The following is a 25,791-nucleotide window of genomic DNA, read 5'->3' as shown; positions in this document are numbered from 1 at the left end:
ACAAACCCTTGAATGAGTAGGTGTGTCCAAACTTTTGACTGGCACTGTATACTGTACTCATAAGAAACTCAGAATATGAGGATGACATTAGTCTGCAACATACCACACTGTACTGTAATACATAGCTATGAATATGCATCCAGAATTACGGAATAAAATCTACTTTTCTGACAAAGTAAGAGTATAAACTGTCAGAATTATGTTTAATTATCTTAAAATAACTTTCAATTGAAATGCCATGTTACTTTATAAATGTTATGGCTCAATTAAAACAAACTGTATCATTATGAAATAATATCCTGTACAGTTTTTTCCATCTCTCGTTCATTCTGTCAGACTGTGCGTCTGTCTCACTCCATCAATGATGAAGAGATAAAATACGTGACGTTGAGGAAGACTCTGATTAAGAAGTGGCTGAAAGATCAGGGTATCAATTGTGAACTGGTGGGTACTCCTGTCTTCTCTATCGATCACTCTCTCTGGTACACATGGTCTTTCTCTAACTCCTCCCTGTCTCCACAGCCAGCTACATATGGAGCCCCCTCCCCACTCCCATGTCTCCAGCTGCCTGCTATTAGCCCCCCCCCCCATCATCCATATATAATGCACTGTATGATGGGACACTGATGTGAAATCCTTTAGATTTGATCTCTCTCGGTCTCCCTCTCTCTCTCTGTCTGTCTGTCTTTCGTTCTCTTTCCTTCCCTCTCTCTCCCCATCTCTCAGGAGGATGTTCCTAACATAGCGTTGCTGGGGTCAGGTGGAGGAGAGAGGGCAGCAGTGGGCATGCTGGGATCTCTGCATCAACTGGCACAGGACAACCTGCTGGGCAGCCTCCTCTACATGTGTGGGGTGTCAGGCACCACCTGGTACACACACACACACACACACACACACACACACACACACACACACACACACACACACACACACACACACACACACACACACACACACACACACACACACACACACACACACACACACACACACACACACACACACAATTATTCTTAGCAGGAAAGTTAATTTTGAATGTGCTGAAACAAATGAGGTATCTCTCTCTCACACCCTCTTACTCACTCACCCACTCACTGACACACACACAGGTGCATGTCATCTCTGTACAGCGATCCAGCCTTGTTGTCGAAGGAGCGTTGTGATGAAATGATAAAGAAGCTGAAGGATTCTACGGTGGACTTGAGCAAAGCTGTGGAGTGGCTGAAATTGAGGAAAGCACAAAACCAGGACTTCAACCTCACTGACTTCTGGGGCGCATTCACTGCATCCTATTTCATGAAAGAGGTCAGTGTATGATTGTGTGTGTGTTTGTGTGTGTGTCTATCTGTCTGTGTGTGTGTGTGTGTGTGTGTGTGTGTGTCTGCCTCTGTATCCCCCATCATCTCTTCACCACCGTTGTTCTCTCTTGCCCCCCTCCCACCATCTTTCCCTGCCTCTCCACCCCCCCATCTCTCCACTCCCCATCTCTTCCCCCTTGTTCTCTCTCCTGTATCAGATGCACACTCGCTGTCTCTCTGAAGATGCTAACACCAAACCCTACCCCATCTACAGCGCCATAGACCTGGACTGCCACAGACAGGATGACACTAAAGGTGACTTATGCAGGGTTCATGCAAACTTGGAAATTCAGAACTTTCTGAGTCAGACAAAGCCAATGAGTGTACATTTCTGTAATTTACCAACTTTCTGTAGGGGTGTGGTTTGAGATGACCCCCTACGAGAGCGGCTTTTCCGGATTGGGCGCTTTCATCCCCACTTCCTGTCTTGGGAGCCAGTTTGAAGGCGGGACTCTGAGAGAGAAGAGGAAGGAAATGGACATGGTTCTGCTGCAAGGTGGAGAACGCATAGACACACATGCAAACGTGCACACACACACACACACACACATCAATTTATTGTTGTTTGTTTGTTGTTGCTGGGCAGGTATCTGTGGGAGTGCCTTTGCAGACAAGCAGGTGAACAATGCTTATGTGGTAAAAAAGATCTGGAGCTTATTTGGAGGTAAGCTACAGTACAGCATGCTAGTTAGCCTGCAACCCAGGAACAGACACAGTACAGACACACAAAGAAACAACAACAACAAAGAGAATCACCTTCAATCAAAAAGAAACACAAAAAAATGTAAAACAATACTCCAAAACACTACTAGACCATAAACTACAGGACACTACCAGACCATAAACTACAGGACAATACTAGACCATAAACTACAGGACAACACTAGACCATAAACTACAGGACACTACCAGACCATAAACTACAGGACAATACTAGACCATAAACTACAGGACACTACTAGACCATAAACTACAGGACACTACTAGACCATAAACTACAGGACAATACTAGACCATAAACTACAGGACACTACTAGACCATAAACTACAGGACACTACTAGACCATAAACTACAGGACAATACTAGACCATAAACTACAGGACACTACTAGACCATAAACTACAGGACAATACTAGACCATAAACTACAGGACACTACTAGACCATAAACTACAGGACAATACCAGACCATAAACTACAGGACAATACTAGACCATAAACTACAGGACACTACTAGACCATAAACTACAGGACACTACTAGACCATAAACTACAGGACAATACTAGACAATAAACTACAGGACAATACTAGACCATAAACTACAGGACACTACTAGACCATAAACTACAGGACACTACTAGACCATAAACTACAGGACAATACTAGACAATAAACTACAGGACAATACTAGACCATAAACTACAGGACAATACTAGACAATAAACTACAGGACACTACTAGACCATAAACTACAGGACAATACTAGACCATAAACTACAGGACACTACTAGACAATAAACTACAGGACACTACTAGACCATAAACTACTGGACACTACTAGACCATAAACTACAGGACAATACTAGACCATAAACTACAGGACACTACTAGACCATAAACTACAGGACACTACTAGACACTACTTTGGGGCAGGTAGCCTAGTGATTAGAGTGTTGGACTTGTAACAAAAAGGTTGCAAGATCAAATCCCCGAGCTGACAAGGTCATTTTTTATTTTATTTTTCTGTTATTTTACCAGGTAAGTTCACTGTGAACACGTTATCATTTACAGCAACGACCTGGGGAATAGTTACAGAGGAGAGGAGGGGGATGAATGAACCCATTGTAAGTTAACCCGCTGTTCCTAGGCTGTCATTGAAAATGAGAATTTGTTCTTAACTGACTTGCCTAGTTAAATAAAGGACAATACTTAAGTGATAATGCCAGTGAAGCCGGTGTTTGAGGATATTTTGGCACGGGAGTTGTTAGGTTCGAGACAAAGCCGAGGTCAGCAAACTGTGCCAATATATCCTCCAAACACCGGCTTCGAGGGCATAATCACTTTTATACAATGGGGTAGCTACATATTCAAATAATGATTGACATATTTTTATTAAAAACATTATTTTGATATATTTATTAATACTATTTCATCCTTCCACAAGATATAGTCGCAACACAAATCTAGGGTTGCTACCCAAGCCGGCCGGCCGGTTAAGTTGTTAGAGACGCGACCCAGCCGTTCAGTCTTTTTGTTCTTTATCTATGGACGCGACCCAGTCGTTTGTTCTAAATGATCTTTTGCCATATTGGCTGTGATCAGCATTAATTTTGCAGATAGATTATAGCTTCCATCAATGTAAATGTCTTCATCACTTCCAAACTCCCATATATTCTTTTGCAAATATATATACACACATACAGTTGAACTCGGAAGTTTACATACACTTAGGTTGGAGTCATAAACTCCTTTTTCAACCACTCCACAAATTTCTTGTTAACAAACTATAGTTTTGGCAAGTTGGTTAGGACATCTACTTTCTGCATTACACAAGTAATTTTTCCAACAACTGTTTATAGACAGATTATTTGACTTATAATTCACTGTATCACAATTCCAGTGGGTCAGAAGTTTACATACACTAAGTTGACTGTGCCTTTAAACAGCTTGGAAAATTCCAGAAAATTATGTCATGGCTTTAGAAACTTCTGATAGGCTAATTGACATAATTTGAGTCAATTGGAAGTGTGGATGTATTTCAAGGCCTACCTTCAAACTCATTGCCTCTTTGCTTGACATAACGGGAAAATCAAAAGAAATCAGCCAAGACCTCAGAATTTTTTTTGTAGACTTCCACAAGTCTGGTTCATCCTGGGGAGCAATTTCCGAACACCTGAAGGTACCACGTTAATCTGTACAAACAATAATACGCAGTATAAACACCATGGGACCACGCAGCCGTCATACCGCTCAGGAAGGAGACACGTTCTCTCTCCTAGAGATGAACGTACTTTGGTGCGAAAAGTGCAAATCAATCCCAGAACAACAGCAAAGGACCTTGTGAAGATGCTGGAGGAAACAAGTACAAAAGTATCCATATCCACAGTAAAACGAGTCCTATATCGACATAACCTGAAAGGCTGCTCAGCAAGGAAGAAGCCACTGCTCCAAAACCACCATCAAAAAGCCAGACTACGTTTTGCAACTGCACATGGGGGCAAAGATCATACTTTTTGGAGCAATGTCCTCTGGTCTGATGAAACAAAAATAAAACTGTTTGGCCATAACGACCATCGTTATGTTTGGAGGAAAAAAGGGGGAGGCTTGTTAGCCGAAAAACACCATCCCAACCGTGAAGCACAGGGGTGGCAGCATCATGTTGTGGGGGTGCTTTGCTGCAAGAGGGACTGGTGCACTTCACAAAATAGATGGCATGAGGGAGGAAAATTATGTGGATATATTGAGCAACATCTCAAGACATCAGTCAGGAAGTTAAAGCTTGGTCGCAAATGGGTCTTCCAAATGAACAATGACCCCAAACATACTTCCAAAGTTGTGGCAAAATGGCTTAAAGACAACAAAGTCAAGGTATTGGAGTGGCCATGACAAAGCCCTGACCTCAATCCCATCGAAAATTTGTGGGCAGAACTGAAAAAGCGTGTGCGAGCAAGGAGGCCTACAAACCTGACTCAGTTACACCAGCTCTGTCAGGAGGAATGGGCCAAAATTCACCCAACTTATTGTGGGAAGCTTGTGGAAGGCTACCCGACATGTTTGACCCAAGTTAAACAATTTAAAGGGAATGCTACCAAATACTAATTGAGTGTATGTACACTTCTGACCCACTGGGAATGTGATGAAATAAATACAAGCTGAAATAAGTAATTCTCTCTACTATTATTCTGACATTTCACATTCTTAAAATAAAGTGGTGATCCTAACTGACCTAAAACAGGGCATTTTTACTAGGATTAAATGTCAGGAATTGTGAAAAACTGAGTTTAAATGTATTTGGCTAAGGTGTATGTAAACTTCAGACTTCAACTGTACCTTTAAAAAAATATATACATTTCCTTTATTACTCTTCAACCCTCCCCCAATTGGAGCAAACTAGTGAACAACCATTCTTAGGCCTGTATTTCCAGTTCATACATACTATATACATTTTATGGACAGTCTATTTTACAATAGTTATATATACATATATGTTACTCCTGTCACTCCTCTTCCATCTATTTCTGATGTCCATCCGGTTTGATTTCCATATCTTTCAAATTGTGCTTTTTCAAAAAAGTTCTTAACCTGTATACATTTTACGGGCACAGTATGTTTTACATTAGTTATCTTGTTGTTATTAGTCCCAACCTTCAGCTCCATTTAACCCCTTCCACCTATCTCTTAACACCATCCATATTGGATTTCTATTTGCCATATATTTTTCTACTGTGCTATGATCTTTCACAACATTTCTGAACCTTTCTATTCTCATTGTTTTTACAGATTGTAAATTGAAAATAAACATTTTTGCTAAAAGTATTATTATATTATTGATCAATTGACTATGACTTTTCAGATCCCCCAGTACTGTCATCTGCAGGGTCAGATCCAGGTAAATATTGCAATTCTTCAGCTATTCCTGGGCTTGTGGCCGTATGGACAGTACCAAAACAAATGATCTAATGATTCCTCCTCTTCACAGCAAAATCTGCAGTGCTGGGAAAGTTGTATCTCCCATATAAATAACATTCTATTGGTTGCAAGAATTTGTATAATAATTGAAATTGAAAAGTTTTGAATCCGGCGTCATTTTGCGTATCAGTTCAAAAACCATGTGCCATGGAATCGGTACGTCAGAAATCTCTTCCCAACTATTTTGCAATCTATATGGCACGGCTGTCAATTTTTTGGTCCTTAAATGAAACTGGTATACTTTTTTATTTATCACAATTTTCTTTAACCAATTATGGGTTCCTGAGTGGCGCAGCGGTCCAAGGCACTGCATCTCAGTGCTAGAGGAGACACTATAGACCCTGGTTCGATTCCATAATGTATCCCAATCAGGCCGTGATTGGGAGTTTCATAGGGCGGCACACAATTGACCCAGCATCGTCTGGGTTTGGCTGTCATTGTGAATAAGAATTTGTTCTTAACTAACTTGCCTAGTTAAATACAGTTTAAAAAAAGTTCCTTCTATTTTTGCGGTAATGCTGCAATTAGTTGGTTGTAATTTTGGGTAGAGCAGACATTTCCATATGTTTTTGTTAGCTGCATGTATGACATCACTCCACTCGTATTGATGATATCATCTACAAAGATGATACTTTCTTTTTTTTCTTTTTTTTTAATGTTTTTTTTAATCAATTACTATATTTCAGTTTAACGACAATATCTGGTGTATTATTTGTTTTGTCTTTTCTGGTGGATTTAAACATTACATTTAAATTGCAACCAACCGAGATTATTGTTATAATCTCCACCTGGCACAGCCAGACGGGGACTGGCCACCCCTCAGAGCCTGGTTCCTCTCTAGGTTTCTTCCTGGGTTTCTTCCTTTCTAGGGAGTTCTTCCTAGTCACCGTGGATCTACATCTGCATTGCTTGCTGTTTGGGGTTTTAGGCTCGGTTTCTGTACAGCACTTTGTGACATTGGCTGATGTAAAAAGGGCTTTATATATACATTTGATTGATTGTATATAGACTGTAAACTCTCCTTCCAGACTCATATCAAACATCTCCAATCCAAAATCAAATCTATAATCGGCTTTCTATTTCACAGCAAAGCCTCCTTCACTCACGCCGCCAAACTTGCCCTAGTAAAACTGACTATCCTACTGATAGGAAAACTGACTATCCGACTTCCAATACTCTACTTAGCAAATTGGATGCAGTCTATCCCAGTGCCATCCGTCTTGTTACCAAAGCCCCATATACCACCCACCACTGCGACCTGTATGCTCTAGTCGGCTGGCCCTCGCTACATATTCGTCGCCAGACCCACTGGCTCCAGGTCATCTATAAGTCTATGCTAGGTAAAGCTCCGCCTTATCTCAGCTCACTGGTCACGATAACAACACCCACCCGTAGCACGCGCTCCAACAGGTATATCTCACTGGTTATCCCCAAAGCCAACACCTCATTTGGCCGCCTTTCCTTCCAGTTCTCTGCTGCCAGTGACTGGAACCAATTGCAAAAATGGCTGAAGCTGGAGACTTACATTTCCCTCACTAACTTTAAACATCAGCTATCTGAGCAGCTAACCGATCGCTGCAGCTGTACACAGTCCATCTGTAAATAGCCCACCCAATCTACCTACCTTATCCCCATATTGTTTTATTTACTTTGCTGCTCTTTTGCACACCAGTATCACTACTTACACACCTTCATCTGCTCATCATCATCTGCTCATCTATCACTGCAGTGTTAATCTGCTAAATTGTAATTACTCTGCTACTATGGCCTATTTATTGCCTTACCTCCTGTTATGAGAATTCTGTTCCCAATGTTCATAAACTGAACTTCAATTAAACTACTCAGTCTGCACCCCAGAGTTTGTAAGGTTCTGGTTAAATGACACAGACGGAGGCCCAGCCTACAATAATCAACCAAGTTTATTCACGAGAGCTCTGAATATCATACAATGTACACAGCCTTTTATACCTAACATTTGGTCATATCATATGTCATACCCCTTACAGATGCCTCCTCCTCTTCTTTAACACTGTCAATGCTTATTTACAAGTCTTCTCCATCACATACATTGCTTATCATATCCTGCCCCATGTTACATAATCTACTGTAAGCCTAAAGGTTTCTCCCCTCCCTGGGTGGGGAGACCTTCTTCCTGTTATTAGTTTCACAGTGCTCACAAGTTGTCTGCTGTCTGTTAACCTCTCTAGGGTAGGTGGCACCAAATCGTCCCACCTACGTAACAGCCAGTGGAATCCTGTGGCGCGATATTCAAATACCTTAGAAATGCTATTACTTCAATTTCTCAAACATATGACTATTTTACAGCATTTTAAAGACAAGACTCTCGTTAATCTAACCACACTGTCCGATTTCAAAAAGGCTTTACAACGAAAGCAAAACATTAGATTATGTCACAAAAAGCATAACAATTATTTTAAGAATTATAGATACAGAACTCCTCTATGCACTCGATATGTCCGATTTTAAAATAGCTTTTCGGTGAAAGCACATTTTGCAATATTCTAAGTAGATAGCCCAGCATCACAGGGCTAGCTATTTAGACACCCAGCAAGTTTAGCCTTCACCAAACTCCGATTTACTATTAGAAAAGTTTGATTACCTTTGGTGTTCTTCGTCAGAATGCACTCCCAGGACTTCTACTTCAATAACAAATGTTGGTTTGGTCCAAAATAATCCATAGTTATGTTCCAACAGCGGCGTTTTGTTTGTGCGTTCAAGACACTATCCGAATGGTAAATAAGGGTCATGCGCACGGCGCATTTCGTGACAAAAGATTTCTAAATATTTCATTACCGTACTTCAAAGCATGTCAACCGCTGTTTAAAATCAATTTTTATGCCATTTTTCTCGTAAAAAAAGAGATAATATTCCGACCGGGAATCTGCAATTAGGTAAACAGACGAAAGAAAATAAAGCATGGGGTCGACTCGGGCACGCGCATAAGCCCTTTGTCCTCTGATCGGCCACTTGTCAAAGGCGATAATGTGTTTCAGCCAGAGGCTGCCTCGATATCGTTCAGCTTTTTCCCGGGCTCTGAGAGCCTATGGGAGCCGTAGGAAGTGTCACGTTACAGCTAAGATCCTCAGTCTTCAATAAACAGAGGCAAGAACAACAACACCTTGTCAGACAGGCCACTTCCTGCATGAAATCTTCTCAGGTTTTTGCCTGCCATATGAGTTCTGTTATACTCACAGACACCATTCAAACAGTTTTAGAAACTTTAGGGTGTTTTCTATCCAAAGCCAATAATGATATGCATATTCTAGTTACTGGGCAGGAGTAGTAACCAGATTAAATCGGGTACGTTTTTTATCCGGCCGTGTAAATACTGCGCCCTAGCCCTAACAGGTTAACAGTTCCCCTTTTTCCTTGAATGTCTTGCTTACATTGCTAAATCCTTAAGCTTAAACTTTTCCTACACACACACATTAGTACCTTCATCTTATAATCACTCGGTTATACATTTTCAGGGTGAAATCATTTAGTCAAACCTTTAATCATAAAATTTTCATAACACCTCCTCATGCCATTTGCACACACTGTACACTTGTGTGTAACTGTGTTGTTGTTTCTGTCGCACAGCTTTGCATTATCTTGGCCAGGTCGCAGTTGTAAATGAGAACTTGTTCTCAACTAGCTTACCTGGTTAAATAAAGGTGAAATAAAAATTTAAAAAATGGATTGAAAAATAGCAATATTTTCAAATAACTGAAAGTGAGAGGTTAACCTGAATAAAGGGAAAAAGGCCTTTTTTTGAATATAGGGTGAGACATTCTTACTAATTTGCTAGAGAACCAGTTTGGATTAAGTATAACTTTTGTATGACTGAAGCTCTTAGTGCGAGGTCTAATGCTTTAATATTTAATCACTTCTGCCCTCCAAATTCATATTCATTATATAAATAGACCTGTTTAATTTTGTCTGGCTTGCCGTTCCAAATAAAATTCTATATTTTTTTCTCATATCATTTCAAAACTGTTGGCTAGGTGTAGGCAAGACCATAAGCAAATAGGTAAACTGGGATATGACTAAAGAGTTAATCAGGGTGGTTTTTCCACAAGGTATTTACCTTTCCATGGTAGCAAGATCTTATCTATTTTTGCTAACTTTCTATTAAAATTATTGGAATGAGATAATTTATTTCTTTCGGGATATTTATACAGAGTATATCCACATCACCGTCAGACCATTTTATTGGTAAACTACATGGTAATGTAAAACTAGTATTTTTTAGTGATCCAATACGTAATATAGTACAGTTATCACAATTTGGTTGTAATCCAGAGAGGTTAGAAAAATTATCTAGATCCTCTATGAGGCTGTGGAGGGACCCAAGTTTTGGACGTTCTTATCCCTTGCTTGCTAGCTAGCCAACTACGGCTAATTACAGTCATGGCAAAAAGCCAGAATAACAGCAATGTAGCCGCATTTGAATTTGTTTAATTAAGCTGTTTTCTAGTGACATTATTTGCGTACATCCATAAGTGGGCTAATGAGGCGTGATTTCGCATGGCATAGAAATTTGTTCACTTGTCAAGGCCACTGTTGTTCAGAGGAGCTATCCAACAAGACAACTAACAAAATCACTTCATACTGAAGCTGAAAAGACTGCAAACTAGTTGCACTTTGTTTCGTTTGACCTGTTTTCAATTGATATTTCATTGTATACTCGTTCATTACTATGGGGCAGCTGGAGATCGAATTGGTAAATTGAAACAATGTTGCAAATGTCAGAGATAGACAGCAATGTTTATACAAATCTCTGCTGTTGAAAACTAAATGTTAGTCTAAATTAAATGTGAGATTATGTCAACATGCTTTTTATAGTAGAGATCAAGTTTATAAATTGCCTGGCTGGGCTGATGAGACAGTGGATTGCGTAGTCAGATGGAACAGAGTAAATAGCTATTTTAATGTCATAGATTTAGACGTGGAATCGACACCGGCTGGAAACTGGTTTTAACCAATCAGCGTTCAGGATTAGACCCACCTGTTGTATAATAGACAATAAACTACAGGACAATAGCAGACAAACTACAGGGCAATACTAGACATTATTCAACGGGTGGGTCTAATCCTGAATGCTGATTGGTTAAAACCGCATTCCAGCCGGTGTGGGGAGGTAAATTGACCAGAGGAGGCTGGTGGGAGGGGCTATAGAAGGTCAGGCTCATTGTAATGGCTGGAATGGAATAGGCCAAGAGGACATCCTCAAGGTCCGAGGGCGACATGAGTTTTACATGTCTCAGGCAGGGTTACCACATCATGAGAGGAGGTTGTGTTTCCAAATCACCTCTTCTACACGTGACCAACCTGTTCTGTTCTGCAGGGCACGAGAGCATGAGGTTGGAGTTTGAGAGTACAGGGAAGGTAGAGGTGCGTGAGTGTGTGCCCTCCCAAGTGGTGAGGTGTGTGTCTGTGCTGATCATGTACGCTGAGGACCCAGATCCACTGAAGACAAGGGAAGTCATCACCACACTGGGACAGCTACTGAATGGTGAGACACACACATCACACACACACACACACACACACACACACACACACACACACACACACACACACACACACACACACACACACACACAATTATCATGAACTATGTGCATAATGACTTTAGGTCTTGTGAGCAGTAAGGGCGAGATGCTGTGGAACATGGACTCTGAGAGGTGGAAGAGAACCAGCCTGGAGGAGAGAAAGAAGTTCATAGAGACAGTCAGTCTGGAGCTCATCCTCACCTCAGACAGCTGGGCAAAAGACTGGAAGGACAAACGCTACGGTAACAATGGCATAATATTGCTCCAACACCAGGTTAAACCATTGGACTACAGCCTGCACTCTGAGATAAAAAGGGTTATTGGCTGTCCATGTGGGAGAACACTTTGAACAACCTTTATGGGTTCCATGTACTGTTGAAGCCCATTAAGTTCCATTCATAACCTTCTGTGTAAAAGGCTCTACATGGAACTTAAAAGGGTTCAACATGAAACCCAAACGGGTTATCAAAGGGTTCTCCCACGGCGACAGCCAAAGAACCCTTTATAGGTAGGTAACACTATGTAGTACTTTTATTCTTAGAGGCATTAGACCCTGCACCTGCTCAGGTAACACTATGTAGTACTTTTATTCTTAGAGGCATTAGACCCTGCACCTGCCATGGTAACACTATGTAGTACTTTTATTCTTAGAGGCATTAGACCCTGCACCTGCTCAGGTAACACTATGTAGTACTTTTATTCTTAGAGGCATTAGACCTTGCACCTGCTCAGGTAACACTAGCTTCCACAGTACCACTTCTATTACCTGACTTTGGCTTCATGACTCAAGACCCTGTTAGTTCACTGAGCTGATGCCTTGGAGCTGAGTTTTTTACAGAAGGTTTGGGGACCTGGATGTAAAATGCAGTATGGTTATGTGGTAATATGGTCTTAGTGTAAGAGGGTTTATGGTACTAGGTAGTTATAAACAGTGGACATCTGTATCTAGTACAGCTCCAATAGGGGAGGCTGGTGGAGGGAGAACTCAGAGGACGGCTTATTGTAATGCTTGGTAATGGCATCATGAACGGTATCAAACACATATCAAACACGTGTTTGGTACGATTTCTCAATCCGTTTCATCCATTACAATAAACCCATGCTCCGATTTCTCCCGCCACCAGCCCCCTGTGGTTCAGCATCATGTCCAGCCACCCAGTCACTAATAGGATACGTGTTCCTGCTGTACATGATAGTGGTTACTGGCTAAGTGTGTGTGCACGCACGTATCAGACAATAACAAGAGGGATACATATGGAAGATTGGCCTGTCAGGTGTTAGATTAGGGTTGGTGAGTGGGAGTACAACAATGACTTAAATCTTGAAGATTGGCCTGTCAGGTGTTAGATTGGGGTTGGTGAGTGAGAGTACAACAATGACTTAAATCTTGAAGATTGGCCTGTCAGGTGTTAGATTGGGGTTGATGAGTGGGAGTACAACAATGACTTGAATCCTGAAGATTGGCCTGTCAGGTGTTAGATTGGGGTTGGTGAGTGGTAGTACAACAATGACTTGAATCCTGAAGATTGGCCTGTCAGGTGTTAGATTGGGGTTGGTGAGTGAGAGTACAACAATGACTTGAATCCTGAAGATTGGCCTGTCAGGTGTTAGATTGGGGTTGGTGAGTGAGAGTACAACAATGACTTGAATCCTGAAGATTGGCCTGCCAGGTGTTAGATTGGGGTTGGTGAGTGGTAGTACAACAATGACTTGAATCCTGAACGTCAGGAGTTCAAATCAGTTTCGGGTCAATTTTGACAAAAGTCCTTTAAGTGTTTTTGTTTGCTAATTCTTGTTGCTAATGCACCTTTTTGATAGTACCTTCCATTGACAACGTACCCTTATCCAAGCCACTCCAAGTTAATGCCTAATCCTAAACACTCAAAGTTAAGGCCTAACCTTAACTAGTGATGTTAGTGTTTGATACTGGAGCTCTGAGGCATGTGTCGACGTCTCTAAGCAGCTAACTTTGAACCATTGTGCCAATGTGTGTATTACTTTATCAAAAGTATGAAATCAATGACGTACGAAGCTTCATTTCATGAGCTTTTTCAAACTGTGTGTTACATGTGTTACATGCCAGACCATGCAAATGAAGGGATGTCCGCGGAGTTGAGGAACACAACGGACAAAATGTCATTTACAATCTCCCAGTTCCCCGATGGTAAAGCTTTTTTTTCATTAAATCAAATCAAACTTTATTTGCCACATGCGCCGAATACAACACGTGTAGACTTTCCCGTTAAATGCTTACTTACAAGCCACTAACCAACAATGCAGTTCAAGAAAAAACTTACCTTTACCTTTCTATTACCTTTCTATCCAGTATGTGTGTGTGTACTCCAGTAAAGGAAGGATATAGAACAGACTGTATACTCTCTCCATCACTGAGATTATTTTTGACCAGTTGATATGAATTATTTTAAATTGGTGTGTGTGTCTCCCCAAGGGTTGTGGATTGTAAAGAACATTTTCCCTTTGGTCCAAACATGGGAATGGGGAACCACGTCCAACTTCCTCTTCAAGTTCCAAGGTACAGTAACATCAGACCTCTTCCTAACATGATAACATAACTAGTATCAGTCATCAGGATCTGATGTTTCCCTTCAAAATATCTACTTTCTTGGTTGGTTCTCTTTCTCTCTCTACCCCCCTCTCTACTCCTCTCTCTTCTCGCTCCCCCTATCTCTCTAATCCCCCCATTTCTCTCTACCCCCTCGCTCTCTCTCCCCCCTCACTGTCTGTCTCTCTACCCCCTTCTCTACGCTCCCTCTCTGTCTACCCCTCCTTTCCCCCCATCTCCCCAGATACTAACGTTCCGAGCAGCATGGCATCCAAAGAGAAGATTCACCTGGTAGATGCTGGGTTAAAGATGAATTCTCCCTACCCCCCCGTCCTGCGCCCATCCAGGGAGGTTGACCTCATCATCTCCTTGGACTTCAGCGAGGGAGACCCCTTTGAGGCAAACACACACACACACACACTTATTCCTATTCAAGCCTTTCAGAAGAACATGAAGTGCCTAGATAGTAGTGACCCTCTCAATTCAATTCAAGGGGCTTTATTGGCATGGGAAACATATGTTAACATTGCCAAAGCTAGTAAAGTAGATAATATACAAAAGTGAAATAAACAATAAAAATTAACAGTTAACCTTACACTCACAGAAATTCCAAAAGAATAAAAAGACATTACAAATGTCATTATGTCTATATACAGTGTTGTAACAATGTGCAAATGGTTAAAGTACAAAAGGGAAAATAAATAAACATAAATGTGGGTTGTATTTACAATGGTGTTTGTTCTTCACTGGTTGCCCTTTTTCTGTGGCAACAGGTCACAAATCTTGCTGCTGTGATGGCACACTGGTATTTCACCCAGTAGATATGGGAGTTTATCAAAATTGGGTTTGATTTGAATTATTTGTGGATCTGTGTAATCTGAGGGTAATATGTGTCACTAATATGGTCATACATTTGGCAGGAGGTAAGGAAGTGTTGCTCAGTTTCCACCTAATTTTGTAGGCAGTGTGCACATAGCCTGTCTTCTCTTGAGAGCCAGGTCTGCCTACGGTGGCCTTTCTCAATAGCAAGGCTATGCTCATTGAGTCTGTACATAGTCAAAGCTTTCCTTAAGTTTGGGTCTGCCACTGTGTACTCTCTGTTTAGGGCCAAATAGCATTCTAGTTTGCTCTGTTTTTGTATTAATTCTTTCCAATGTGTCAAGTAATTATCTTTTTGTTTTTTCATGATTTGGTTGGGTCTAATGGTGTTTCTGTCCTCTCTCTCCCTTCTCTTGCTCTCTCTCTAGGGAGTAGGGGCTAGGAGGTAGTGACTAGGAAGTAGGGCCTAGGGCACATGTCAAACTCATTCCACGGAGGGCTGTGTCTGCGGGTTTTCGCTCCACCCTTGTACTTGATTGATAAATGAAGGTACTAATTAGTAAGGAACTCCCCTCACCTTGTTGTGGAGGTCTTAATTGAAAGGAAAAACTAAAACCCGCAGCCACTCAGCCAGCCATGGAATGAGAGACACCCCTGACCTAGGGAGTAGGAACTAGGGACTAGGGAGTAGGGGCTACAGAATAGTGACTAGGAAGTAGGTAGTTGTGACTTGGAAGTAGGGCCTAGGGAGTAGGGACTAGAGGCTGGTTAGGAGAAGGACATTGACATAACCATACTACTGATCCTGCTCCTCACAGACGGTGTTTAGTGCCAAAAAGTATGCACGTCAGCAGAAGGTCCCCTTTCCCCCGGTGAAGGAGAGTGTGAGAGATGAGAAAGACCGTCCGCAGGGCTGCTACGTTTTCGAGGGGCGACGCCCTGAAGAGCCCACCATCATGCACATGCCCCTGTTCAACCTGCAGAACTGCAAAGGTCTGTGGTAGTCATCATAGTAGTCAGTGTCTATCTGTCTTTTATACTTGTCTCTCTGACTACACCATATTCTGACCTCTCTCTTATTTTCTGTCTCTTTGTTTTTCTGTGTCATGTCTTTTTCTTGTTTATCTGCACACACTGTCTGCTTTTTATGATGGAATTAGTATTTTTATTTTACTTTACATTTATATAACTAAGCAAGTCAGTTAAGAACAAATTCTTATTTTCAATGACGGCCTAGGAACAGTGGGTTAACTGCCTTGTTCTGGTTGCAGAACAACAGATTTTTACCTTGTCAGCTCAGGGATTCAAATCGTGCAACCTTTCGGTTATTAGTCCAACGCTCTAACCACTAGGCTACCTGCCATAATGCACTTTAAGGTGCATTACCACTACCGGGCTGGGCTGGACTGGAGTGTAGACTTCAGTTCACCTTTCAATCACCCACGTGGGTATATGTTACTAAAAACCAAATCAGGAGATGAGAGAGGCAGGACTTGCAGCGTGCAAGCATTGTGGGTGAAATGATTGAATACTGCACGCGACACGAGCAGTGTGGTCAGCATGTTAGTCTCTGTCTCAGTCTCTGTCTCTAAGTTGTTCTAAGTGTTGTGTCTGTATTAATTCTCTGGGCTCTATTTTTAACAAACCTAATGCTATGGTAAATCTAAACATTGGCGGTAGCACCATAGAAGCCATACTCAAGCGCGATCCGGACCCAGAACGGGGTCAATATGTCACGAACTGGCTTGTAGCCCATAACAAAAAGGGAGGCAATGCAGAGATCAAGGAATAACAAATATATTTATTAACTAAAGAAAACTATATACAATTAACAATGCTGTGTGTAGTCAGTAATGTACAGTGAGGGAAAAAAGTATTTGATCCCCTGCTGATTTTGTACGTTTGCCCACTGACAAAGAAATGATCAGTCTATAATTTTAATGGTAGGTTTATTTGAACAGTGAGAGACAGAATAACAACAAAAAATCCAGAAAAATACGTCAAAAATGTTATAAATTGATTTGCATTTTAATGAGGGAAATAAGTTTGCGTACGTAGATGTGATGAGGGATGAGGGGTGTCCCTGGCTACACCCCCATAAAATCAGGGACCACCAAGGACCCCGGAACATCACCCTAACCAAACATACACAAACAAAATACTGCCCTGATAAACGCTATCACCCTGCCCCAGCCAACCTCATCCTCCCCAGACCTCAGAAACCTTTGCGCACAGGAACCAACCTTTAAAACCTCTTATGGCTTGGCGGCAGTATTTCGACGTCTGGAAGAGAAGCGTGCCCAAAGTAAACTGCCTCTTACTCAGGCCCAGAAGCTAGGATATGCATATACTAGCATTGGATAGAAAACACTCTGAAGTTTCCAAAACTGTTAAAATAATGTCTGTGTAAAACAGAACTGATATGGCAGGCAAAAACCTGAGGAAAATCCATCCAGGAAGTGGATTTTTTGACGTGGGTAGTTTTCAATTGAATGTCTATAGAGTATCTAATGGGTTAGGACCCAGATTGCAGATCCTATGGCTTCCAATAGATGTCAACAGTCTTTAGACATTGTTTCAGGCTTGTTTTCTGAAAAATTAAGAAGAATGAGACCTTTCTGTCAGTGGACTGTAGAATCATGCAGTGCTGGTTTGCGTGCATGACTGAGTGCGCGCCCTTCATTGTTTTTCCTTTCTATTGAATATGCTATTGTCCGGTTGAAATATTATCAATTATTTACATAATTGACAACCTGAGGATTAATTATAAACATCGTTTGACATGATTCGACGAACTTTACCGGTACTATTAGGATGTATTCGTCTGCATGTTTTGACCGCCTTTGAGCCAGTGGATTACTGAACAAAACGCGCCAACAAAACAGAGTTTTTGGGATATAAAGAGGGACTTTATCGAACAAAACAAACATTTACTGTGTAGCTGGGACTCTTGTGACTGCAACCATATGAAAATCTTCAAAAGGTAAGTGATTAATTTTATCGCCATTTCTGACTTTTGTAATTCCTTTACTTGGTTGTAAAATGTTTGTATGCTTTTGTAAGCGGGGCGCTGTCCTCAGATAATCGCATGGTATGCTTTCGCCGGAAAGCCTTTTTGAAATCTGACAAAGCGGCTGGATTAACAAGAAGTTAATCTTTAAGCCGATATTTAACACTTGTATTTTTTATGAATGTTTATTCTGACTATTTCTGTATTTTGAATTTGGCGCTCTGCAATTTCACCGGATGTTGTCGATGTGGGTCGCTAGCAGAACGCCTGCGCCAGAAAGGTTAAGAGGAAAGAAGAAAATGAGGACAGCAGAGAATAGATGACAGGAGCGACAGGACAATACAAAATAGATCAAATAAACAGTGGCCAGTCACGTGGACGACACACATACCCTCTGGGACCACGCATATGAGAAAACGCGTGTCCACCGATCAATAGGACCAGACGCATTCAGGAACAGCGCGCACGAGAGAGCACGTCAGCAACGACATTATCAGTACCCCTGATGTGCCGCACATCGAGATGAAATGCCTGTAAAAAAACACCATCTCATTATCCTCTGATTAGGACACATCATAGACCTCAAAAAGGTGAGAGGGTTATGGTCGGTGTAGACCACAATAGGCATTACACCCGACATGGCGCTGTTGGAAAACGTGACCAAACAGATAAGAGGTGAAATTAGAACATTGGTCACTCTGAATAACCTTAGGGATTCCAAACAGCGAGAAACTGAGTCAAAGCTATTAGCAGACTTAGTGGTGATAGAACGGAGAGGATAGGCAGCAGGAAACCTAGTTGTCTGACATCACAGTGATCACAGACCACTACTACCACCTTCTTCGAGTGAGGCAGAGGGCCAACATAGTCAATAATCAGATACTCAAAAGGTTGCCTGACTACGTGAATAGGAAACAGTGGTACCGGCTTAATAGCTTAACTTCTCTAGGGCCAGTGGGACGAAATCGTCCCACCTACGTAACAGCCAGTGGAATCCTGTGGCGCGTTATTCAAATACCTTAGAAATGCTATTACTTCAATTTCTCAAACATATGACTATTTTACACCATTTTAAAGACAAGACTCTCGTTAATCTAACCACACTGTCCAATTTCAAAAAGGCTTTACAACGAAAGCAAAACATTAGATTATGTCAGCAGAGTACCCAGCCAGAAATAATCAGACACCCATTTTTCAAGCTAGCATATAATGTCACATAAACCCAAACCACAGCTAAATGCAGCACTCACCTTTGATGATCTTCATCAGATGACACACCTAGGACATTATGTTATACAATACATGCATGTTTTGTTCAATCAAGTTCATATTTATATCAAAAACCAGCTTTTTACATTAGCATGTGACGTTCAGAACTAGCATACCCCCGCAAACTTCCGGTGAATTTACTAAATTACTCACGATAAACGTTCACAAAAAGCATAACAATTATTTTAAGAATTATAGATACAGAACTCCTCTATGCACTCGCCATGTCCGATTTTAAAATAGCTCTTCGGTGAAAGCACATTTTGCAATATTCTAAGTAGATAGCCCGGCATCACAGGGCTAGCTATTTAGACACCCACCAAGTTTAGCCCTCACCAAAGTCAGATTTACTATAAGAAAAATGTTATTACCTTTGCTGTTCTTCGTCAGAATGCACTCCCAGGACTTCTACTTCAATAACAAATGTTGGTTTGGTTCAAAATAATCCATAGTTATGTTCAAATATCCTCTGTTTTGTTAGTGCGTTCAAGACACTATTCGAAGTGTAAAGAAGGGTGATGCGCACGACGCATTTCGTGACCCAAAAAATTCTAAATATTCCATTACCGTACTTCGAAGCATGTCAACCGCTGTTTAAAATCAATTTTTATGCCATTTTTTCTCGTAATAAAGCGATAATATTCCGACCGGGAAAGCGTGTTTATGTTCAAAGAGAGAGAAAATAAAAACATGGGATCCCCTCGTGCACGAGCCTCAGTCTGATGGTCCTCTGATCGGCCACTTACCCAAGGCGCTAAAGTTTTTCAGCCAGCGGCTGGAATTACATCATTCAGCTTTTTCCCGGGTTCTGAGAGCCTATGGGAGCCGTAGGAAGTGTCACGTTAGAGCAAAGATCCAAAATTTTCAATAAACAGAGCCAAGAAGCCCAAGGAATGGTCAGAGAGGGTACTTCCTGTACAGAATCTTCTCAGGTTTTTGCCTGCCATATGAGTTCTGTTATACTCACAGACACCATTCAAACAGTTTTACAAACTTTAGGGTGTTTTCTATCCAAAGCCAATAATTATATGCATATTCTAGTTTCTGGGCAGTAGTAATAACCAGATTAAATCGGGTACGTTTTTTATCCGGCCGTGTAAATACCGCCCCCTAGCCCTAAAAGGTTAACTTCTCTGGGCTACGTGGGACGCTACTGTCCCACTCACGGTTCACACTATTCAACAGCCAGTGAAATATCAGGGCGGCAAATTCAAAACAAAAAAATCTCATAGTTCAAATTTCTCAAATATACAACTACACTGCTCAAAAAAATAAAGGGAACACTTAAACAACACAATGTAACTCCAAGTCAATCACACTTCTGTGAAATCAAACTGTCCACTTAGGAAGCAACACTGATTGACAATAAATTTCACATGCTGTTGTGCAAATGGAATAGACAACAGGTGGAAATTATAGGCAATTAGCAAGACACCCCCAATAAAGGAGTGGTTCTGCAGGTGGGGACCACAGACCACTTCTCAGTTCCTATGCTTCCTGGCTGATGTTTTGGTCATTTTTGAATGCTGGCGGTGCTTTCACTTTAGTGGTAGCATGAGACGGAGTCTACAACCCACACAAGTGGCTCAGGTAGTGCAGCTCATCCAGGATGGCACATCAATGCGAGCTGTGGCAAGAAGGTTTGCTGTGTCTGTCAGCGTAGTGTCCAGAGCATGGAGGCGCTACCAGGAGACAGGCCAGTACATCAGGAGACGTGGAGGAGGCCGTAGGAGGGCAACAACCCAGCAGCAGGACCGCTACCTCCGCCTTTGTGCAAGGAGGAGCAGGAGAAGCACTGCCAGAGCCCTGCAAAATGACCTCCAGCAGGCCACAAATGTGCATGCGTCTGCTCAAACGGTCAGAAACAGACTCCATGAGGGTGGTATGAGGGCCCGACGTCCACAGGTGGGGGTTGTGCTTACAGCCCAACACCGTGCAGGACGTTTTGCATTTGCCAGAGAACACCAAGATTGGCAAATTCGCCACTGGCGCCCTGTGCTCTTCACAGATGAAAGCAGGTTCACACTGAGCACGTGACAGAGTCTGGAGATGCCGTGGAGAACGTTCTGCTGCCTGCAACATCCTCCAGCATCACCGGTTTGGCGGTGGGTCAGCCATGGTGTGGGGTGGCATTTCTTTGGGGGGCCGCACAGCCCTCCATGTGCTCGCCAGAGGTAGCCTGACTGCCATTAGGTACCGAGATGAGATCCTCAGACCCCTTGTGAGACCATATGCTGGTGCGGTTGGCCCAGGATTCCTCCTAATGCAAGACAATGCTAGACCTCATGTGGCTGGAGTGTGTCAGCAGTTCCTGCAAGAGGAAGGCATTGATGCTATGGACTGGCCCGCCCATTCCCCAGACCTGAATCCAATTGAGCACATCTGGGACATCATGTCTCGCTCCATCCACCAACGCCACGTTGCACCACAGACTGTCCAGGAGTTGGCGGATGCTTTAGTCCAGGTCTGGGAGGAGATCCCTCAGGAGACCATCCGCCACCTCATCAGGAGCATGCCCAGGCGTTGTAGGGAGGTCATACAGGCACGTGGAGGCCACACACACTACTGAGCCTCATTTTGACTTGTTTTAAGGACATTACATCAAAGTTGGATCAGCCTGTGGTGTGATTTTCCACTTTAATTTTGAGTGTGACTCCAAATCCAGACCTCCATGGGTTGATAAATTGGATTTCCATTGATTATTTTTGTGTGATTTTGTTGTCAGCACATTCAACTATGTAAAGAAAAAAGTATTTAATAAGATTATTTCTTTCATTCAGATCTAGGATGTGTTGTTTAAGTGTTCCCTTTATTTTTTTGAGCAGTATATTTTACACCATTTTAAAGATACACTTCTCCTTAATCCAACCACATTGTCCGATTTCAAAAAGGCTTTACGGCAAAAGCATAACATTAGATTATGTTAGGACTGCGCCAACACAAGAAAAACCACACAGCCATTTTCAGGAGAGGCGTCACAAAAACCAGAAACACAGATAAAATTAAGCACTAACCTTTGACGATCTTCATCAGATGACACTCATAGGACTTCATGTTACACAATACATGTATGTTTTGATCGATATCCATTTTACATTGGCGCGTGATGTTCAGAAAGTATTTTGCTTCCAAAACTTCCGGTGAATGAGCACAACAATTTACAAAAATACTCATCATAAACGTTGATAAAATATTAAACTGTTATTCAAAGAATTATAGATCAACATCTCCTTAATGCAACCGCTGTGACAGATTTCAAAAAAGCTTCACGGGGAAAGCACACCTTTGCAATAATATGAGTACGGCGCTCAGAAAAAAACATCAGGCAATACAGATACCCGCCATTTTGGAGTCATCTAAAATCATAAATAGCATTATAAATATTCACTTACCTTTGATGATCTTCATCAGAATGCACTCTCAGGAATCCCAGGTCCACAATAAATGTTGTTTTGTTCGATAAAGTCCATCATTTATGTCCAAATACCTCCTTGTTGTTAGCACGTTCAGTAAGCTACTCCAAATGTAGGAAGCACGCTGAAAATTTCACGACGAAAAGTCAAAAAAGGTTTTATTTACGTTCGTAGGAACATGTCAAACGATGTATAGCATCAATCTTTAGGGCCTTTTTAACATAAATCTTCCATAATATTCCAACCGGACGATTCCAATGTCTTCAAAAACGTTATGGAACACAGCTACCTCTCACATGAATGCGCGCCACTGAACTCATATCCTTTTCTGACTCACCAACTTCCAGGTCCTCTTGTTCGCTCTCTGTTCACTGCAAAAGCCTGAAACAAGGTTCTAAAGACTGTTGACATCTAGTGGAAGCCTTAGGAAGTGCAAAATGAACCCCTTTCCGTCACTGTGTGTTAGATAGGCAATGACTTGAAGACTACAAGCCTCAGATTTCCCACTTCCTGGTTGGATTTTTCTCAGGTTTTTGCCTGCCATATGAGTTCTGTTATACTCACAGACATCATTCAAACAGTTTTAGAAACTTCAGTATTTTCTATCCAAATCTACTAATGATATGCATATCCTACCTTCTGGGCCGGAGTAGCAGGCAGTTTAATTTGGGCACGTCATTCATCCTGAATTTCCAAATACTCAAAACATACTCACCTGCCAAAACCGCAGCTTCAGAGAATCTTCACTTTCATTTGTTAATGCATGCGGCTAGACAATCAGGGATTGTGTCCTTAAATTGCTCTAGCATAAATCAGATCACACAGCCCCTGGAAACACCAGCGATTAAACGGTGAAGATACCTCTCGTGCAAACTCAACATGAGTCTGTTTATCAGCCTTTTTTAAAGTTCTAAATCGTTGGCGGTAAGCCTCAGGAATCAATTCGTAAATCTGTAACACAGCCATTTTAACCTCTATGGGCTAGGTGGGACGCTTGCGTCCCACCTACGTAACAGCCACTGGCAGCCTGTGGCGCGATTTTCAAAACCGTAAAAATCCTATTACTTCAATTTCTCAAACATATGACTATTTTACAGCTATTTAAAGACAAGACTCTCGTTAATCTAACCACACTGTCCGATTTCAAAAAGGCTTTACAATGAAAGCAAAACATTAGATTATGTCAGCAGAGTACCAAGCCAGAAATAATCAGACACCCATTTTTCAAGACAGCATATAATGTCACCAAAACCCAGAAGACAGCTAAAAGCAGCACTCACCTTTGATGATCTTCATCAGATGACAACCCTAGGACATTATGTTATACAATACATGCATGTTTTGTTCAATCAAGTTCATATTTATATCAAAAACCAGCTTTTTACATTAGCATGTGACGTTCAGAACTAGCATACCCCCCGCAAACTTCCGGGGAATTCGCTAACATTTTACTAAATTACTCACGATAAACGTTCACAAAAAGCATAACAATTATTTTAAGAATTATAGATACAGACCTCCTCTATGCACTCGATATGTCCGATTTTAAAATAGCTTTTTGGTGAAAGCACATTTTGCAATATTCTAAGTACATAGCCCAGGCATCACGGGCTCGCTATTTAGACACCCGGCAAGTTTAGCACTCACCATAATCATATTTACTATTATAAAAGTTTGATTACCTTTTGTTGTCTTCGTCAGAATGCACACCCAGGACTGCTACTTCAATAACAAATGTTGGTTTGGTCCAAAATAATCCATCGTTATATCCGAATAGCGGCGTTTTGTTCGTGCGTTCCAGACACTATCCGAAACAGTAAAGAAGTGTCGCGCGCATGGCGCAATTCGTGACAATAAAATTCTAAATATTCCATTACCGTACTTCGAAGCATGTCAACCGCTGTTTAAAATCAATTTTTACGCCATTTTTCTCGTAGAAAAGCGATAATATTCCGACAGGGAATCTCCTTTTCGGCAAACAGAGGAAAAAATCCCAAAGGCGGGGGCGGTCGGGTCACGCACATAAGCCCAGTGTCCCTTGATCGGCCACTTGAGAAAGGCGATAATGTGTTTCAGCCTGGGGCTGGAATGTCAACATTCTGTTTTTTCCCGGGCTCTGAGCGCCTATGGACGACGTGGGAAGTGTCACGTTAGAGCAGAGATCCTTAGTAAATGATAGAGATGGAAAAGAAGTTCAAGAAATGGTCAGACAGGCCACTTCCTGTAAAGGAATCTCTCAGGTTTTGACCTGCCATTTGAGTTCTGTTATACTCACAGACACCATTCAAACAGTTTTAGAAAATGTAGGGTGTTTTCTATCCATATGTAATAAGTATATGCATATTCTAGTTACTGGGTAGGAGTGGTAACCAGATTAAATCGGGTATGTTTTTTATCCAGCCGTGTCAATACTGCCCCCTAGCCCTAACAGGTTAACCTGACACTGTCGACTACACCAAGAGCTGAATATGCTTCCTGCGCTTTACCAGTCAACACACACTGCAACATTAAACTGTGATCAGAATCAGGCCAGCTCCTAGCGTCAGCAACACCCTCAAACAACGAAAAAAAAAGTCTCTGGGTCCTTCTCATTAAATTTTAAATTTTGGCAACAGCCGTACGTTTTCAACAGTATCAAATGTGTCCGTGGCACGACCGAGCGAGGAACAACCGCTAGGTAAATCAGGGTCACTTTCACAAAGCAAACTCTCCCCCGGAATCTTTCCTTCCCTAACTAATTCTAGCCGCTCTTGTTGCAGCTTGATTTTAGCACACGCCAAATCCGGTTTAAATTCCAATTCCTTTTCATACTTAACACGATCATGCTCCAGTTTAGCTTGTTCTTGCTCTAGCTGTAACAGAAGCAGTTCTTTCTGCTGTTCAAAAGGAAGACTACTAGGGCTAACAGACGGAGAGGCCATTGTAACAAAACAGGGAGACTGCTGGGGCGGTGGCGAATCCTTGTCAGAGGCTGCCACAGTGGTAATGTTGATTATACCACTTTGCATCAGATTGGCCTTCAATATCAACCTAACAGAATTTGACGTTTATCACTTATTTCAACCTGGTAGTGATTAGTGATCTTCAACAGCTGTTCTTTAGTACATAATT

At 41.7% G+C, this 25,791-nt stretch overlaps 1 protein-coding gene across 1 annotated transcript in view; it reads left to right on the top strand.

Moving 5' to 3' along the window:
* The first annotated feature begins 309 nt into the window (after window positions 1–309).
* Window positions 310–25,791, top strand: part of LOC123728745 (cytosolic phospholipase A2 gamma) — a 30,914-nt gene continuing 5,432 nt past the window's right edge. The window contains exons 1-13 of the mRNA XM_082965193.1: window positions 310–444; window positions 727–869; window positions 1,110–1,305; window positions 1,517–1,613; window positions 1,714–1,854; window positions 1,945–2,022; window positions 5,933–5,968; window positions 11,399–11,566; window positions 11,690–11,848; window positions 13,690–13,770; window positions 14,056–14,139; window positions 14,414–14,568; window positions 15,807–15,981. Of these exons, the coding sequence (XP_082821319.1) occupies window positions 787–869; window positions 1,110–1,305; window positions 1,517–1,613; window positions 1,714–1,854; window positions 1,945–2,022; window positions 5,933–5,968; window positions 11,399–11,566; window positions 11,690–11,848; window positions 13,690–13,770; window positions 14,056–14,139; window positions 14,414–14,568; window positions 15,807–15,981 (1,453 nt within the window). The 5' untranslated portion in view covers window positions 310–444; window positions 727–786. The remainder of the gene's footprint in view (window positions 445–726; window positions 870–1,109; window positions 1,306–1,516; window positions 1,614–1,713; window positions 1,855–1,944; window positions 2,023–5,932; window positions 5,969–11,398; window positions 11,567–11,689; window positions 11,849–13,689; window positions 13,771–14,055; window positions 14,140–14,413; window positions 14,569–15,806; window positions 15,982–25,791) is intronic.

This window comes from Salmo salar, chromosome 18 (assembly GCF_965601325.2).
Source record: "Salmo salar chromosome 18, fSalSal1, whole genome shotgun sequence".
NCBI lineage: Eukaryota > Metazoa > Chordata > Actinopteri > Salmoniformes > Salmonidae > Salmo > Salmo salar.
The sequence above is the reverse complement of the archived record's forward strand: the minus strand, read 5'-3'. Positions and strand labels throughout refer to the sequence as shown.